This window comes from Dromaius novaehollandiae, chromosome 1 (genome assembly GCF_036370855.1).
Source record: "Dromaius novaehollandiae isolate bDroNov1 chromosome 1, bDroNov1.hap1, whole genome shotgun sequence".
Lineage (NCBI taxonomy): Eukaryota > Metazoa > Chordata > Aves > Casuariiformes > Dromaiidae > Dromaius > Dromaius novaehollandiae.
In genome coordinates this window covers 89,445,301-89,463,619 of record NC_088098.1, presented here as the reverse complement: position 1 = coordinate 89,463,619, position 18,319 = coordinate 89,445,301, and the positions used below count along the sequence as shown (strand labels likewise).

The 18,319-nt window shown below is 45.3% G+C and overlaps 1 protein-coding gene across 1 annotated transcript; it reads right to left on the bottom strand.

Moving 5' to 3' along the window:
- Positions 1-1,033: 1,033 nt before the first annotated feature.
- On the bottom strand, positions 1,034-17,257 carry TNFRSF1A (TNF receptor superfamily member 1A). The gene is made up of 10 exons (XM_026103467.2): positions 17,037-17,257; positions 8,396-8,597; positions 7,960-8,088; positions 7,514-7,657; positions 5,229-5,310; positions 4,830-4,897; positions 4,481-4,603; positions 4,121-4,158; positions 3,186-3,345; positions 1,034-2,651 (listed from the first exon to the last, which is right to left on the bottom strand). Exons 1-10 carry the CDS (start codon positions 17,073-17,075, stop codon positions 2,350-2,352), a joined length of 1,287 nt encoding a protein of 428 aa, XP_025959252.1. The 5' UTR covers positions 17,076-17,257; the 3' UTR covers positions 1,034-2,349.
- Positions 17,258-18,319: the final 1,062 nt, after the last annotated feature.

The window sequence follows — 18,319 nt, the reverse complement described above, 5'->3', positions numbered from 1 at the left end:
ACACTTTTCTATACAGTTATTTTTACAGGATAACATCCATTTCTGACCAGCAGTAACACTCAGCTTCCTTGCAGAGGTTCACTGATGTCATCTCTTAAAAGGACACCACAGAACGTCTTAATCTGACTTCTCACTCTTCTGTGGCTTTGGCTTTTAAACTATTAAAATTAAACCATTAAACCTTAAATAATTATATGCGGTATACAGGATAGAGCACAAAAATTTCAGTTACTTTTGTTATTGGGTTTCATTAATTTCTAGAGCAATCATTAGAAATGGGACCCTACTAATTTCTTCCTTGGCACAGAAATCACTTAAGTGCGGTTAAGGGTGAGTTGTAATTCCACATTTGCTAAGAGAATAATGTTTCTGTGGATAATCTCCATGCAATCAGCTCAGACTCTTGCCCTGTATAATTCAGTATCGTGCTGTGCAAAACAGCTTAATTAAAATGTAATAAAGAAGCATAGCAAACAAAGCATTGAACTGGGAATTAAAACTGACTGCTTTCTGGCTTTGTCACTGATTTCTGTGAACTTGGAAACATTTCACTTCTAAGTTTCAAGGTTTTTTTGTATGCAGTAGGAATGGTCCTTACTGCCCTAATACAGAGTTTTGATTCCTCAAGTAAAAACATATCTTTATAAGGTAACATTAAAATATAATCTATTATTATTAGTTTCCTTAAAGGTATTTTACTCTCTTTAAAAATCCAGATATTAATTGAAATGACTCACTGCGTGTTGTTTAAAAAGTTCATTTAAAACATGCTGGCATCCCCTTTGACTCTCAAGTATCTGAAAAGACCTGCAGCTGGGCCTATTTTCAGTCCTACTTTCTGCTCTCAGCCAGTTCCTGTGACTTAAGGGCAGCTGAGTTTTATCTACAGAAGTTCAGAGCCTTCTTTTCAGTGGTATGAAGTCCACCTCAGTTGCAATCCACTTTTAACACTCACAGAAGTCTTTCCCCACAGTCTGCTCCTATCCCCAATCACAGAAGAGATGATACGGACAAAACCAAAATGGAGACAGAGTTAAAAATAAGTATTTTATTTCAGAGCACTTAGTGTATTTACAACAGAAAATTTCTCTCCAGTCTAGAGACAAGAGACTAAAAAAATCCATATTAACAAGTGTGTGGATGACCTGCACCTGACCCAGGCTAACTGCTTTTTGCTGCTTCTGCTTCATCCAGGGTAAGACCTGTGAGAAAGCAATGGTGTGAGCCCAGAGATGGTATATAAAGTCTCTTACACCCAAGTAGCACTTGCAGGATGGAGTCTGGGAAGTAGTGTGAAGTTATTCAACAGTTGCTAAAAAAAATTATATATACAAAGTCCCATTTGCAGTTAGATCAGTTTAAGCACATTACTCAGAAATAGATAAGCAGGTGGACAAGCCTACTGACTTGCGTGCAAGCACAGATTTCCAGATGTCTCATGCTACCAGGTACATAGGTACCTTCTCATTCACACACACACATGCATTCTTTCCCACTCCTGCACTTGGACAAACACACAGGCAGGTGTTTTGTTAATGCTATCTTACATGGTTTCTAGGTGCAGAAAAGAACTTGAGAAAAAGCACCAACCCTCCCAACTGACTCACTGGCTTCTTGTTCCTCTTGAACCTGAGGGAAATGGGGAGTGTGGAAAGGACATCTTCCTATTTCTCACAGAGCACCACTTCCAAATCTCCATTACTCTTCTGCCATGGTGCGAGGGCTGAAGGTGCAGGCTGACCTGCAGCAAAGCCAATTTGGTAACTCGCTGATACGAAAAGGGGGCAACCGTCTCCTGCTCCCAGAAATAGACATGTCCTCCCACCACTTCCCTTGAGTCATATTTAGCAATCAAAGGGCTGCAATGTGAGCCAGTTCAATTATCAGATCTTGCAGAAAAATAGATCTGCAAAAAGTGAATACTTTATCATTTGAAAAGCCAGCTCAACCAAGTCACCCTACTGTTACTGTTAACCTGCCACATGGTGGTGGTGGGGCACCTGTTTCAGCAGCAACTTGTCCATAGAGTAGCTGAGCTATGAAGTCACATAGCACTCCGAGTTCCCCTTTGCACCTTGGTCAGAGTCCACACACCACTTCCTTTACGAGGTGCTTTCCCCTTTTGGAAAAGGAGTTGTTGTAGAGGTCTCTGTTTTAAAGGTGTTGAACAACATGATGGTTGACAAGCAAACCTCAACCTTCCTCTAGCATTATCTGTTGCTGCCTCCAACAAACCCATTTGAGAAGGTTTAGAGAGAGAAGGAGGTATGGGAAAAGGAAGAAATCAAAGGAAGGGAGTTATGATCCTCTTTTAACAGTCATAGCAAGGGGAACTAAAGCAGAAGTAGATTAAGGATGGCTGTAGAGGCTGCAAGGTTGAAGAGAGTTCTGGTTTGGCAATGCCTCTTGAATAGCTTCACTGCAACCACTCAGCTCCATCTGGTTGAGGACACAGCTTATACGTTCCACAGTTGCAGCATGGCCCATCTGCAGTTTCCACAGTCTAAGCATTTCATACTGGGCATCCCGTATACGCCGATGCTCCATCTCAATTCGCTCTAGATCACAGTCACTCAGCCCCAGACGCCTCACAAACTCTTTCCACCGAGATGGTGGCACGTGATCCACCACAGTGTAGAGAATAGCTGGGTCTGAGAAGAGAAGAAATAAAGTGTGAGAACCAAAATTCTGCAGCCTGAAGAGTGTTGTGAACAATCCACGGCTGGATGGTGCCTTGCCCCCTTCTGTTCCAGTCTTCTACAGAGTAGTCACACAGACCCACGTGACATCCAGACTCACTCTTACTAACCAGCAATGGGTTACTTCCATATGCTCTTGTGCAAGGTTATGAGCGGAGTTAAGCACGCATGCAGCGGGGCCCTTGCTGCCACACGTTCCTGCAAAAACGTTGTTCAGGCCACCATTCCAGAGCCATTAGACTGACAGCATGTCAGCACACATGACAGTCCATTTTGCTGGCAGGTAAAAAAGCAGCAGGCAGGCCACCTGCAGATGTTTAGCATATACAGGCTCACAGGCTCTGGGCCTGCTTCTGCCTTTGTACTGTGCTGTGCATGAAGCATACACACATCGTGTACACCTGGCAAAGTCTCTCATACATCCTAGCCAGATCTGCACAGCCAAGCTCTGGTTTGCCTGGGGAGGGATGGGGGAGTTTCACTCACTGTCTGGAAGCTGCGTCTTCCTGGCAGGTCTGACACAGTCTGGCAGCTCGTGTGAACTTTGTGGCATTGGCGCTGATGGTGGTGTTGCATTCACTAACAAAACTGTTTCCTTCTGGGACTCAGGAAGAAGGATGGAAGTCACATTCCTTTTTACCTCAACCTGAAAAAGACATTGTTTTTACTTCGGCATCACTCCACAGCAGCACAATACACCTGTCTCCTGTAAGGAACCACTACTTTTATATACTCAAATGTAGCAAAGATAGCTGTGGAGCAAGTGCTGAGACTTTAATCCTTCCTATATGCCTTGTGTGAGCACAAGGCACCAAGCATTTCTTCCCAGCACAAACTGAGGAGTTCAGCTCTTTTAGCATCAGAAAATGGTGGTCTGGAAGAAGTGCTTCTTTGCAAAACTGAATCAGGCTGGGAGCCTGATTCATCACTATTCTAGAAGCTTTGTGTGCAGCCTTTCCATCGTCCTTCTCCATAAGGTTGTGAGAACACCACCTTGACTATGGCCTGGGCCCTCTTAACTACAGAGCAATAGCAGACCTGAGAAAACACCATGAAGCAGCACTGGAAGGCTTGTGGGGGCCAAGATAATAAAGTGAAAAATCAATGAGTTAAATCCTCTCAGCTTGAGATGTGTAGGGAGAAAAAAGGATTAAGGATCAGATGTCTGAAAAAAATGCATTCAGAAGGAAAAGAGCACAAAGCCAGGAATTTGAAAAGCAACCACTAATAGAGAAGAAGCAAAGCGTAATGGCTCCCTCCTCTAGAAGGAAAGACTTTCACATTAAACTGCCCTATTACTTAGCTTATTTGAAAGTACAAGCCCTGAATACAGCCCTGAAGGAACAACATTACTCTGGATCCCAGGTTCACATGGTTGAAATCTAAAAGTAGAGGGGATGCTCTTGTACCCACCGTCTTACCTCAGATGCAGGCTCCTTGCTCGTCTGTGGCAAAGAAACTTTAAAGAAAAAAGGACAGAAATTATTTTCACTTCCTCTCTTCCCAGAGAAGACAGAAAAGCAGCCATTCACAATCCTGACCTCACAAGATTTCATAGCAAAATGCCCATCTCCCAGCACTGAGCTCACATGCACTTCCAGGCACGGCATGGGTGTGGATGCAGAATTGGGAGAATTAAGCTGCACCAATAAGCTTAGCTGTTGAGCACTCACGTTCCTCTGGCTTTGCACCAAATCAGAATAATGGGATCCCACCATTTCCCTCATGCACACTGTGATGTCCATCCCAAATCGTATCACTGCATAGTCTGCTATACTCACCACAGGAGTAGAAAGAAGAGACTATCCCATTTTTCTGGACCAGCTTCACCACTTTATTTACAATGTAGAGGACAGAGATAACTACAAATATTGCAACGATGATGCCAAGGACGAGGCTGCCATCTGGACAAAACAAAGAAGGCAAATGAGTGAGTGAATGAGAAAGGAAGAAGTAAATGTAAATGCTGAAAAAGAAAAGGAAGTGAACCCATGCAGATGGTAATGAGAAAAAGAAAGAATACTGGCTTAAGATAGCAGAGAAAGCAGTAATAGGTCGACAGAAGGGGCTGACAAAACAAAAGCAGACATGGAAGAGATCCCACTGTCCCTCAGTTTCCCCAGTACTCACGCAGCCCAGATGGAGTTGGTGAGGTAGTCACTGGGCTATGACATTGTAGGCATTCTTCTTCAAGGCAGCTGAAAGAGCACATCAGAGATCTGAGCATGTGTGGAGCGAGACACAAGCCATTTGCAACAATCCTAAGTAACAGGCAGGTCAACCTGAGCCTGCAAAGCACAGCCATGCACTGTGCCTACTGACCTTTTGGTTCTTAGTGTTTTGATGCCTGCATGGGGAAGGCCAGTGTGGGGGGACCCCATTCCTCCACAAGGCCCAGATTTTGGGAAGTTATGTCAAGATGGACAGAGCTTTGAGGAAAATTCATTCCTCACAAGTCACTACACCTGTTGGGCTGGTGTCTGCTGTCTCTCCTACTCAATGGAGAGGCATACAGAGACAAAAACTCACCTGTTGCAAGGCTTGCAAATGTTACTAAGTGTCAGGAAGAATCCAGGCTTACACCTGCAAATTGTGTCTTTGTTTTTTGAACCTGTAGAGAAAACAGGAAGATGTTGCTGTAGGTGGGACTGAGAAGGAAAAAAAAGGGGGGGAAATTCACTCAAAGATGGGTGGAAAATAATCTCACTTTGAGACTGGAGAACTACAACTGGAGAGAAGAAAGAGGACTTGGTCTATGTTTGGGGACAGCGGGAGCAAAAAACAAAATAAAGGTGAGGGTATCACTGTCCTGATAGGTCAGGAACCTTTGTAGAGTCTGACAAAGGGGAAAAAACTACAGTGCAGCTGAGATTGGGCTGAAGGACAAAAGTAGATCTAGTGCAAATGGGGGGAAAAGTCACTCTAGTTCAAGCGTGACAGGAAGGGGAAATCACATTAGTCAGGCAAAGATGAGGGAGAAGTGGTTCCTCAGCAGCTGAGACTAGTGAGGAAGTCAGTTCAGGGCAGCGAGAAATCACTTCAAGACATGGGACACACATATCCACTATTGTGATATAGCTCCTCCGTTTCTTTCCGCTTCCATTCACGGCAGAGCATTGCTTCTAAGCAAGTCACAGGATGGAAACTGAGTAAAACAGGTGTGGGAGGGAACACACAAGAGTAGAGGGGTAATAAAAAGGCACTAGAATAAGCAGGATGCATTGTGCAGCAAGCGAGAGACAGGACTAAAACAGTTCTACACCAGATAAGAGGGAAGGAAATTGCTCAAGGACAAAGTAAGACAATGACCCTTAAGGATGGTTGTAAGCATTGAGATTGTCACAGAGAAAAATCACTAAGCACCAGAGGGAAGGCGTTCACCTATAAGACAGTAAAAGTCACACTAGGTAGGGTAAGAGAAGTGGAAGCAGACAGGAGAAGCAGAAATTTCAGAAAAGGGAGAATAGCATTAAGACATCAAGGTGAGGGGCATTTAAGGGACATGCACAGAAATACACTACAGAGAAAGGTGGAAGGTAGTACGAGGCTCAGATCTCTGATTCCTGATCAGAGATAATGCAGTTTGGGACAGCTAACATGGGTACTTCTCACAGACATCTACACCACCCCGGATCACAGTGGTGATGAAGAAATGCCACTGGGTACACTCCAGCATTACCCACGTGGCTTACCCAGGTGGCTTTTTACTTTAAAGCACTGTACTGCACACTGTTGTGATTCAGCTGCTGACTGACAAGCAGTTCACCTGGACACTGGGACCAGTGGCACTTTCGGCCATTAGAAACAGTGAATCAGAGCTCTACATTTCCACACAACATGTATCTCTACAGCATGAGTGGGGAAGTGGAGGAGGGAGGGGGGTTGTCACAGAAATAATCAGAAGAATTAACATGGCTCCAGGTCTGGGGAAAAGAGAAGAGTGGCATAAGGCAGGAGGGAAAGGCATCAAACTAGGGCATAAAAAACGCAGTCTTCCTATAATAACAAAAACAATAGCAGCAGTCTTCTTGTACATAAGGAGTGGAGAGAAAGGGATTTGCAAAGAAAATTAAGCCAGCCCCTTCCTAGGGTGGCACAGACGAAGGACAAGAGGGAATGGCCACAAGTTGCAACAAAGGAAATTTCATTTGGACATAGTGATTTTTTTTTTCCTGAGATGGTTCAGCACTGGAACAGATGCTCAGGGAGAATGGGGAATCACCTTCTTTGGGGATGTTCAAAACTCAACTCAACAAGGCACTGAGCAACCTGTCTAGCTTTGAAGCCAGGAAACTGGACTAGGTGTCCTCCAGAGGTCTCTACCAACCTAAAACTTTCAGTGATTATGTGAAAGAAGTGTGTGCTTACATTCTTAAGGTCCTTCCAATAGTTGGTGAGGGATATGCAGTGAAATTCCTTCAGAGCATTGGGAAAAATATCCACACAAAGACAAAAAAGGAAGGCAAGTGGGAAATCTGGTCTCGAACACAAGACCTTGCTTCAGTACGTGCAAGGCAAGCAGAGGTATTAAGTAAAAACTTTCCTCACAACAGCCAAGAAAAGAAAACATTCAAGGACAGAAAGAAGGTAAAACCTGTGATAGAAAATAGGGATTGATGCCAAGGCAGGCAAAAAATGGCAAAATCCTTCCGGAGAAAGATGACAGATAAAAAGGAGTAAAAATTGTTCCAAAACTAACATCACTTCAGGGCAAGGGGCTGCTGATGAGTGAAGAGAGGGCTGCTAATGTCTATCCCCAGCAGCAGCTGTTTGTACTTATGTCTATATTGGAGCCATATCTGTGCCATACTTACAGTTGGCAATAATCCCATTGACACACGTGCTGCAGTTCCTACACAGGAAGAGATCAGGCAGACCAGTCTGATACTGATTCTTCCGACAGCCACATACAGTATCTTGCTTTGGGGTGCATGGTGTCTCTACTATCTGCTGGAAATCTGAAAAAAGAAAGGAAAAATGATCACGTTCTTCCCTCACTTTCAGCTCAGACACACAGTATTGTTATTCCCTAATCTTCCCAGGGGAAAGACCAAAAAGGCCTGCAAATTGTACCTCCAATTGGAGTTTACTAACTTTCTAACCCTCATTCCTGCTGTCTCCGATCCCCTCCTCTACATTGTTCTTGTGCCCACTCAGTTGCTTACTTTCTCCAAGTTTCTTCCTCGCTCAGCTTGTCACCTTCTCCAGCCCCTCTCCCTCCACCTCCACCAATTTTCCTCAGGTCCCATAGATGATTCACCTGAACGGCACTGCGTACACTGGAAACATTTAGACATGGTGTTATCCACTGCTGTGAAGGTGCCATTAGCACACGGAAGACAAACAGGTGCCTGGTCAGGCCGTTCACAGTCTTTTGACTTGTAGGTACCTGCAAAAGAACCACCTAAAAGTGATCTAACAGGAAGACAAACGCTTCTGTCTTAGGGTCAACAGGAGTCACCGATTCCCCAGAGAAACCTTAGAGTTGATGGCAAAAGGACAGGATATACTTCATGTCACCAGTGTGAAGGACACCAAGGGAAGGAGATATGAAATAAGAATTTCTCTGGGTAGCAACTACTACCAAAGAAAAGCAGCACTGAGTAGGACCGAGACAGTTAGCTTGAGAGTGCAGGACAGGTGAACACCTCTCAGGCAAAGGTTACTATTGCTCTAATTATTTTAATCTAACATACCTGCATGGCACCTCATGCAGCAGTGGGTCTCTTTGGGATGTAAATATTGTCCTAGTGGACACTGCACCTGCCTCTTTTCTCTCCTCAAGGGGTTAAAGGGGTCTCTTCCATCCAAAGCTACCTGATGGGCTTGCAGTGTATATGGCACTGGAGCAATTTCTAGAGATTCCTCAGTCAACACACAAACAAATGTTAGGATCACCTGTAAACACAGACAGAAAGAAAGAGAAAGAGGAACAAGTTGAGAAAAACTCACATTCCTTGGCAGACTGCACAGCTGACTTCAGCACTGACAATTCAATCCTATCATTACAGCGAGTTCATTTGCCTTGACCAATTCTGATAACAGGACCATCAACTGACAAAAGTGTGGGGGGACATTATTTAAAAAAGAAATTTAAAAGCCACATCTGTCATCTGTGTTATAAATATGCCACACGATAGTCTCTATGACAAGCTGACTGCATATAAAGCAAATGCTTTTCATGATGTATCATTTATAGATGAAATGCCTTGAAAATGCCACAGCTTGCAGGGAAGTTACTCAAGAGCAAAGGAATTCTTTTATTAAGGAACACAGGAAGACTCTCAATCTAGAAGCATTTCCAGAGAGAAGAATGCATCCGATGCTTACATTTCTAATGAATAAATAAACCAGAGGAGAAGTTTGGAATAAAAAAAAACAGAGGAGGATCTCTTTGTATGCAAAGCAAAGCTTCCAAAACTTTTCCCAAGGAAGCCAGCCCTAGAGGAAAAGTGGGAAAGCTAGATTTTCAACTTCTCCCCTTTGAACCATACATTTTTCCTTTTTAACTGAAGCCATTAACTTTCAGTCTGAACAGCCTGCTTAAAAAAAAAGTACATTCTATTTCTTTTTTTTTTCCTTTAAGCTTTGTTATTTTTAATTTTGGAGATGGCTGTTGTAGAGAATTTTAACAGAAATATTAAGATTGGTGCAACTACATACATATGTAAATGCATGTGCATGTACCAGAAGGAACAGCAGGCAAGTGGTTAAAAGAATGGCCTGTACTGATCATGAAGGATACCATTCCCTGGACACTGTTCTCAGGACACCATTCCCAGCAGCGATATTGAGAAATGCACTGTTCATGTCAAGGCCCACACACTGGTAGGACTGCAGCACAGATGACTCATCAGCAGAAGACCCTGCATCCTGACACCAGCAGGATGGCAACAACATTGCAGCATACCACATAAATGATTTCTTTCCCCGATTCCTTTCCCTGTTGGCCCAGCAGTAAAACAGAACCATAGGCATGTATTTCAAACATTTGGGGGGGGGGGGGGGGAATGCAACAACCTGGCCTAAGTTTTACAGAGCCTGAAGTCAGCAAGACTCTAAGGCAGCAGCACAGCCCCTACCAGCTGGTGGCCCTGAAGGGTATAAAAGAGTTGTCGAAAAACTAATTTGCCATTGGCAATCAAGAAGAACCCCAGAGAGGTGACAAGGACTTGACAGCTGGCATCCCTTGCCATCTGTGTTGCACACAAGTGATCCTGGCCACACCACCAGGATATACGCATCTTGGTGCCTCCGAGTGTGCTGCTGAGTATGTAAGCAAATGAAATCTATGCATCAGATAATGTAAATGCATAAAAATCAACTCATGTTTTCTGAAAATAAATACCACCTCTCCCTTCCATGAGATCTCACACTGAGTTTTGTTATGCTGCACTACAGTGTTTTCCTAGCTTTCTTTTTTGAAAGCTGTAAGGCCTAGCTGTACAGACATAGTTTCAGGAGTTTGTTTCCTTTTTGCTTTTTCAGCTAGGAGAGCTATAACAAAAGAAAAGTAAACCAATAAGGGTAAACCACAATGCTGATACCAATTCTGTGGTTTCAAGTGTAAGAAAGGATATGCCAAATGAGGTGGCTACAACAGCTCTGTGCTGTCCAGTTTCTCTCTCAAAATTAAAGGTTTGGGGGAAAAGTTATACGCACACAAGCTACTAAAAACCTCAGAAAGGGCAGGAGTTTCCAACTCTGACAAAGCAAGAAAGCCATTTTTCAAAAATTTCAGAGAGCTACAACATACAGAGGACATATTTAATACACCAGTTGCTAAAACTGTGAACAGGGAAAAAAGATCAGGTATTTAAGTAACTATCACTTGAGGACTTAATTCACTGACCACAGGGTAAACGCTCCAACAATAAGTTGGTAAGAAAGAAAACTCACTTCAGCAGCTGACAGTCTTGCAAGATTGCTTTGCTTTGCAGGAAAATGGGTGAAAGATCACTCACACAGATGTTCTGACAGTAACAAATAAAAACAAAAGCAAAAAAAATGATGCTGCAGCCAATGATTAATCCTCCAACATGGGAATATATTCAGCTGGCCCAGAAGTCAACCAAGTCAGTAATATAAACAGAGGAAAGCGTGGAAGATCTCAAGCCAGAAGCATGAGATGGTTCAGATAGGTCTCCAAGCACAAAAGAAAACAGGAGAGGTGTTTTCAGTGATTCAGAGTAAGTGAAAGCAGGGCTTTAAGTGTAATCATGCCAGAATTAACACATTCATTATTACTGATCAAGATCTGAGGAACAACAAAGAGTCACAGACCACAAGTGACTGACAACCAGTGACTTGGCCTTCCAGAAAAATCACTCACACAGGAAAAAAACCACCATCTTAGCTCCCCAAACCATTGAGCAGTTATGCTACTTTATACCCATGACAAACTTTTCTGTATTTCCTGAATTCTGTAAAGTATCAAGCACTGAAGCCCTTCATCATAAATAACAGCTCACCAAGGCAAAGTTTAGCGAATAAAGTGAATTCCCACTGTCAGATTCGCAACGCGACATTTGGATTACACTCAGGAGAAGGAGCAAGTACCCGCTAATCCATGCTGTTTAGAACAGCGGACAGCAAGTATTTACCACGACAAATGATAGTTCAAACCACCAAACCACATCATGCACACCGGTGATTCACATTTTTTAGCGGGGACTGCCCAGGAAAAAAGAGTCAGCAGAAACTCTAGGCTTCACTTCTGAAACTGCTGCAGAAATAAACAAAATGTTGAAGATGAAGACAAGAATGCCGTCTCCTTAAATTATTCCACTCGTTGGGGTGACAGCTAGGTACCCTGAAAATTGCTGTCATTAGTGTGAAGCAACTCCAGCTCCTTTTCACATCCCCAAAGCACCTCCCGGCTGACAGCTACGGCAAAAAACGCCACACAAGCCCCCAAGCCTTTCTGTGCAAAATTTTGGCAGCAGAGGCAGAAGTTACGAGCCCCTGCACCATCTTCAGCCTTGGATATGCTTGAGGTGCTGCCACCACTACGATTCACATCCCTGCTGCTACTCCCGTCTCACCAGACCATGCACAAAGAACTGCAGGCAGGGTGACTCCTAGGCAGAGTAAGTCAAGGGAAGATGCACTCAGCAAGTGAAGAAAGCAACAAGAGGCAAGACAGACAAAAATGGGTGGGAAATAAGAAGAGACATTTGAGAGCACTATTTTAAGTCCAGGGAGAAAGAAAGTACTGCAATCAAAACAGAGCACAACGAAAGGCAATGTTATCAGCACCACTTTTTAATAACCTGCCAATGTCCGCAAGGCTAGGTAATACCAAATGCCGCAAGCCTGTACAAACTGCCCTGTTCAACTCAGCCCTGCACTGCCTGGCCCTCCCAGGCCTGTTTCCATTCCCCTCCCTGCACACAGCTGTGATTAGGAGGCTTACTCCTTTTTTGTACGTATCTAACATGTTCTTCACGTAATAAAGTATTTCCCACCCCAACAATTTATGCAATTGCTTCTCTCTCAAGAAGATAAGCTTCCATTTTGTTTGCAAATTCAATTCGTAAACTAATTACATACCAGCAAATAAAAGGCATTACAAGTCACTAGAATTTCTCAAATTTTTCTTAAGAAGGTATGAAACTGTCCTTTGCTTAAGAGTTTGACATGGTATACACCAATGCACAAGTAATCTACATATCTATGATCTGTTATTTTTTGATAAGTCATTAAAACTAGAGAGTTTGGAAGAAAGCAGAGATCCCACTCAGACTAATGAGCCACCAAAGAAATCAGGATGCAAGGTTCCCTTAGGTTCTTTGATTGCTTCAGCCATTATCACAAGCTCCTCAAGGCTTGCATTTTTTAGTGCAATATAGAGAGACGCACGGGAAACCAGAACTTCTGCTTTAAACATTGAGAAATGTATATTAAAGCAACATTTACAGGAAGCTTTTCTCACTGCTCACTAAAACCTGGAAAGGTCAAAGGAAGGATACAAGAGCTATCATCATAAATAATCCTCCATTTTATGAACAGTAGAGCCTGAAGTACTTTATTTTAGCCCTTGCTTAAAACCAGGAGATAGACAATAGCTTTCACGTGATGGAAGGACCTTATAAAAGCTTATTAAAAAAAAACTGATTTATCTAAAAAGATCATAAACTTCACATTATAAAATGCATATGTGTGTGCACATGCATAAAATAAAAGTGCTTATTTCGTATTAATATAGATGAGGAAAAGAGTAAAAAAAGAAAAAAGTCAGGAAGCAATCATGAAGCGATTGCAACTACAAGAAATTAACTTTCTACTTTTTCATTGAAGGACGAAGTAGTGAACACTGCGTCAGGGCCCCAAGCGTGTGCGCACACCCATGTACACACCCTCGGGGGCTGGCAGCCGGGGCTCAGGCAGTGCAGCTGCACAGCCGTGAAGGGGAGAGCAGCAGGAGCAAGAGCTACCAAAGCCTGGGCCAGGGCCTCCACCCTTCTTTTGGGAGCTGCTGTTAAGCTGGGCGCTAGTGCTTGATCCCGGCCGGTGAGGCCACTGCCTCTAGCAGCCCACTTTGGCTGCTCCCTGCCACACTAGGTGATTTTTTTTTTTCAGGATTCAGACAATTGTCCCATGAACTCGATTCCTCAGAACTGACAGATTTCTGCTAGTTTTAATAGAAAGATGCAGCAACATTGTTTTGAGATACTCTATCATAAGGCTCTGAAGACTGCAGTAGAAAGGCCTGTGTTACTAAGGACTGGAAGGACATACTCAGTTATCCAAGGGACAAGGCTACGAATCTGGAACAGGATACCAGGCATCTATCCCAAGTAGTTAGATGACGAAGTTCTCTATTCCAAATAATAATGCTAATGCAATACAAGAATTACTTAAAAAGGCAAGGCAAGGCATACAGATGAGAATGAGTACCTGTCAGAACTTAATTATAAAGTATTTGAAATTGTCATAGGTCCAGATATGAATGTGTCCCACTTGGCCAGAAGTAGACAGTCATCAAAAGTATAGAATTAGATTAATAAGCAGAAAAAAATGGAGGTAACCTGGTTGGACAAGGCAATCAGAAATGCACTCAAATGCTAGGAGTTGTTAGGAAAGGATATGAGAACGAAACAGAGAATATTGTTATGCCAATGTATAAATTCAAAATGAACACATGCATTGAATATTGAGCACAGTTCTGGACCCCCAATCCTATAAAGGACACGGTTAGCCCAGAAAAGATATCGAGAAAGGCAGCAAGAATGACCAGTGGTATGGAATGGCTGCCAGAAGAGGAATGATTAAAAACACTGGTCTGTAAATGAGAGAACCAAGCAGAGGATACTACAGTGGGCCCAAATGTCACGAATGCCATGAAGAAGATGAACTAGGATGGTTGTTCTCTGTCGCTTCCAAAACGAAGCACACAAAACAAGCAGGCGGCAGGTTCAAAACAAATACTGTGAGGTACTGTTTCAGCCAGCACTCAGTTGAGGTGTAGGACTCCTTGCTAAGGAGCGTTGGGGCTGCTGGCAGCATGCCTCGTTTCCAAAAGTGATCACATCCATCGATGTCAGAAAAACACACCTGGGGATCCTAAATACGAAGGCATCATTTTGACTCAGGAATTCCTACAGTCACAGATTACTGGAAGCTGGGAAAGTATTTTCATTTTTCATTACTGCGTGCTTGCCCGATTCTAAAAACCTTGGCAGACATCTGCTGTTGGCCACTGTTGGAAAGAGGATACTAGGCCAAACAGTTCTTATGATGAACTTAGCAGTTCGGTTTTCAATTTTTATATAACATGGCTCCTAACTTTAAAATTGCAATTCCTCCCTTTACCTTCAAACCAAACCAAGCCAGAAGTACCCTTACCGCTATTTTACCCTTTTTCCTCATAAGAGTGAACTACTACCTTCAATAAATGAGACTGCTATTATAAATTGTCTGAATGACACAGAAAACACACTGACTTCAGGGACAACAGTAGTCTTCCCCCCCTGTGAAAGTTGCAAAGCACATAGGAGAACAGACAGGACCAGGAAATGAGGTTAAGGGCATGCAAAGAGAGAAAATTTGTGGAAAGGAATTACAGGAAATTCTTAAGAATCAGAGGAAACATACGAGAATCAGAAGACTAGAAGGGGGCCATCAAGGAAGTAAAAAAGGCCCAGAGGGCTAATGTAGAAGGATATGGAAAGTAAACGGAAGACAAAAGGGCACGCAACAGAGTGCGAATTGTAAAGCTGAAGAAAATAATATGATTTTATGAAAAATATACAGATAATCTGTAGTGTGTGTGGTGTAATTGAGAACTTGGAATGACCATATTCAAGTGTGCAAAAGTCCCCTAAAAGAAAAAGAAATCATGCTAAAGGACACCCTTGCTGCAGGATATCACTTATCTGAAGACAACAGGTTTGGAGAACCCAATGGTTTTTGCACATTTTGTGGCTGACATGTATCTTATCTAGGTCCCGAGATGGGTAACTGAACCACAGTTAAGAGCTGCATCTCGCACTGGCAAAACAGCAGGATTCAAACTATAAAATAGGAGTGCTCTACACCTTAACTTTATTAGCTGGTTTCCAAAAGCTTCAGAGTGGGGGAAAAAAAAAAAAAAAAACTCTGGAAGAAAGTAACTTTTGAGTAGTCAAAACTTTTTGTCAGCAAATTAACAGCTTACCAACATTACAATTCTCGTGCAGTGCAAATGTTTGTTACTGCAATACTCAGGGATTCAGGGACAAAAAACATGACCTTGTAAATTCTACACTAGAATTTATATCATAGTGCTAAGTAATGTTTAAAAAAAATTCCAAAAAACAAAGAATAGACAAACTCTCAGCTTAACAAATGGAACACCTTTCGCAAGCTGTATTGGGGGCTTCTGGAAAGAGAGCAACAGAACCGATGTGTAGAGCCAGATCTGCACCATCATGGTATGTAGCACAAACTGATGCCACCCCTGCTCTTCACAGTTTTATCACCCATCTCTTGGCCCTGGGTGGCCTTTCACCTCTAACAGTCAGACAATACACAAGACTTTCAAATCTTTTAAAAAAAAATTCATCCTCACAATTATAAAGAATAGCTTAGAAGTCTTGACCTAGGACACCCAGGAAGGCTACAGAAAATTTAAAAGCACATCTAAGGAAAACTTGATTTTAAAGATCGCATGGTTTGGGGCGTAGGGACAACAATCCCTAACCTTTTAAAAGCCTGCAGAGCGGCAATAAAGCTTGTACTGCTTTAGTGACACCGCCACATCCACCCCATTCCCCGCAGCACAGAGGCAGAGCCCCGTGTCTCGCTAACCGCACGGCACAGCGCGACGGGCATCATCAGGGGAGGCACCGCTCTGCCCCGAGCTCATCCCCGATCCCCGCGAACAGGAACCTGAGACAGCAACGAAATTTAAGCCTCCGTCTGCCCGCCAGCCTTTGCCGGCGAGACCGCCTCGGCACGCAGCGGGAACGGGGCAGCCCTCGGCGCCAAGGCATCCTCGCGGCTAAGGAGTTAAAAGCTGCCCTGCTAACTCCAGGAAGCAATCCCCATTCCTGTAAATCCAACTGCGTTTTCACTGACTCAGGAGCAAGTCCCGGAAACAGCCCGCCGAGGCAAACACCCAGGCGCCGGCAGGCGGGGGAGCACCCCCAGCGCCGCGGCAGGAAACCTCGCCGGGACGGCACGAACCACACACACGCACCCCTCTCCGGGGCCACCTTATTAATCTCTTAGTCACTCCGTAACGGACAGGTGACCGGAGCCAAGGCTGGTGCCGCCTGGCTAACTGCTCCTGCGCCCGCGGGCAGGCTGCCGCCTCTCCGGCCGTTACAGCGGCCCCCGCCATGACCGCGCACCCCCCTCCGCCCCCCGGGGCTCCCGCTACGCAGCAAAAAATGGCTGCGCCCCCCCCGCCCCGCAACGAGGGCGGCCGCGATGGGGCTGCCGCCAGGGGAAATAGACTCCGTGGAGAGCAGGGGCAGAAAACGAAAGAAAGAGCCAGGCTGTCAGCAGAGTCGAAACGGTGGAGAGCCCTGCTACGGAAAGGAGGAGTGAAGGGAGAGCTGCCCTGCAAGCCCCCCCCCCCCATCCCCGACAGGAAAAGGCGGCGAGCACCGAGCGGGGCAGGCCGCCCCGCAGCCCCGCAACCGGCCAGGACACCGGGCCAGCAACTGCGCCCCTGCCCGCGGGGGCAGCGGAGAAGCCACAGCGGCCGGCGGCGAGCTGCCCCAGGCCCTGTCCCCGTCTCCAAAAGCGCCCCACCCCGCCGCCGCCTCCCTCCGCGGCGGTAGGGGACGCAGCCCGGTCCCGTCCCGTCCTCAGCGGGGGCGGCAGGGCAGGGGTCCCGCCGCCGCTTACCGTCCCCAGCGAGCCACGGGGCAGCGCCGGGCCGGGCATGGCTCCGCAGCCCGCTACGTCCCCATGGCAGGCTCCGCGGGTGCAGAAAAGCCGCCCAGCCCAGCCGCGGCCGGAGCAGCGCGGAGCGAAACTACCCCGTCTCCAACTTCCTGCCGCCTCGCTGCTCTCTGCGGCAGGAGAGGGCGGTGAGAGCAGGGAGGGAGGCGGCTCCGTGCCGCTCCCTGCCCCCGTCCGCCGCGCCGCCTCCGCCCGGCCCCGACCCCCTGCCCGCTCCGCACGGACAGGCCGGAGCCCTCCCCCTCCCCGGCCTCGCCGCTGCCCCGGGGGTCCCGGCCCGCCCCCGCCGCGGAGCCGCGCAGGGCTCCGCTCGAGGAGCCGTTTCAGGGGTGACCAGCTCCGAAAGGGCTGGCTCCGCGGCCCCGGCACCCTTGTGCGTGCTATGGGTCGCGCCGGGAGGAGGTGCTCTTTGCACTATTTGCACTTCATTTTGCACGAGAGGGCAGGCGTAGCCACATGTTGGGATTACTTAGCGTTTCCCTGGGGGGAAAGGCGCCTTCGCAGTTGTTGCGCAGCCGGACTCGGACATTTGAATGGCGAACAGTCCCAGAGACGGTCCTCGGCCAGGCACGGGAAAATCCGGTCAGGTCTGTACATTATGGACCGTGAGAAATACTCACTGGCAAACTCTGGAGTGTTTTATGTTAGCAGCGTGACATACCCTCTACCATGTATTGGCCGGCCGCATGTATCAGGGAGGCTCCCCATTACACAGAACATAACCACCGAAAGCGGAATTTATGAATGCAAGAAGATTGCGACTCAGTGACAATGCGCTGTATATTTTTTAGGATACTAATTGTGTTCCCTGTACTCTCAATATTAATTCAAAAACAATAAATTTCATAGCTTTCATGGATTTTGAAGAAAGCCTTCAAAAATATGACTAAAACGAGTATCGCATGTTCTAAATACAAGCCTGCAAAACAAACTTCTGCAACAACGAAACAATCTCAGCCACAGATGGGTTGTCTATAATGAGATATGCCATTTCTTTGGTATGAACAAATACGAATTCAAAGTAGTTTCTTGATGAATTTAGAGAACATCTTGCTACTTGGCATATAGTGGAGGGAAGTGATTGATTCACACTTCATCAATCAATGCTAGCAATGTAATCGTTATCAATGTCATTGTGGTATCAATGTCACTGAGGACAGTGTGAAGCTGGCAATAATTGTTGGCGTTCTAATGATTTCAATCATGCTTGTAGTTTTGGTTAGCTA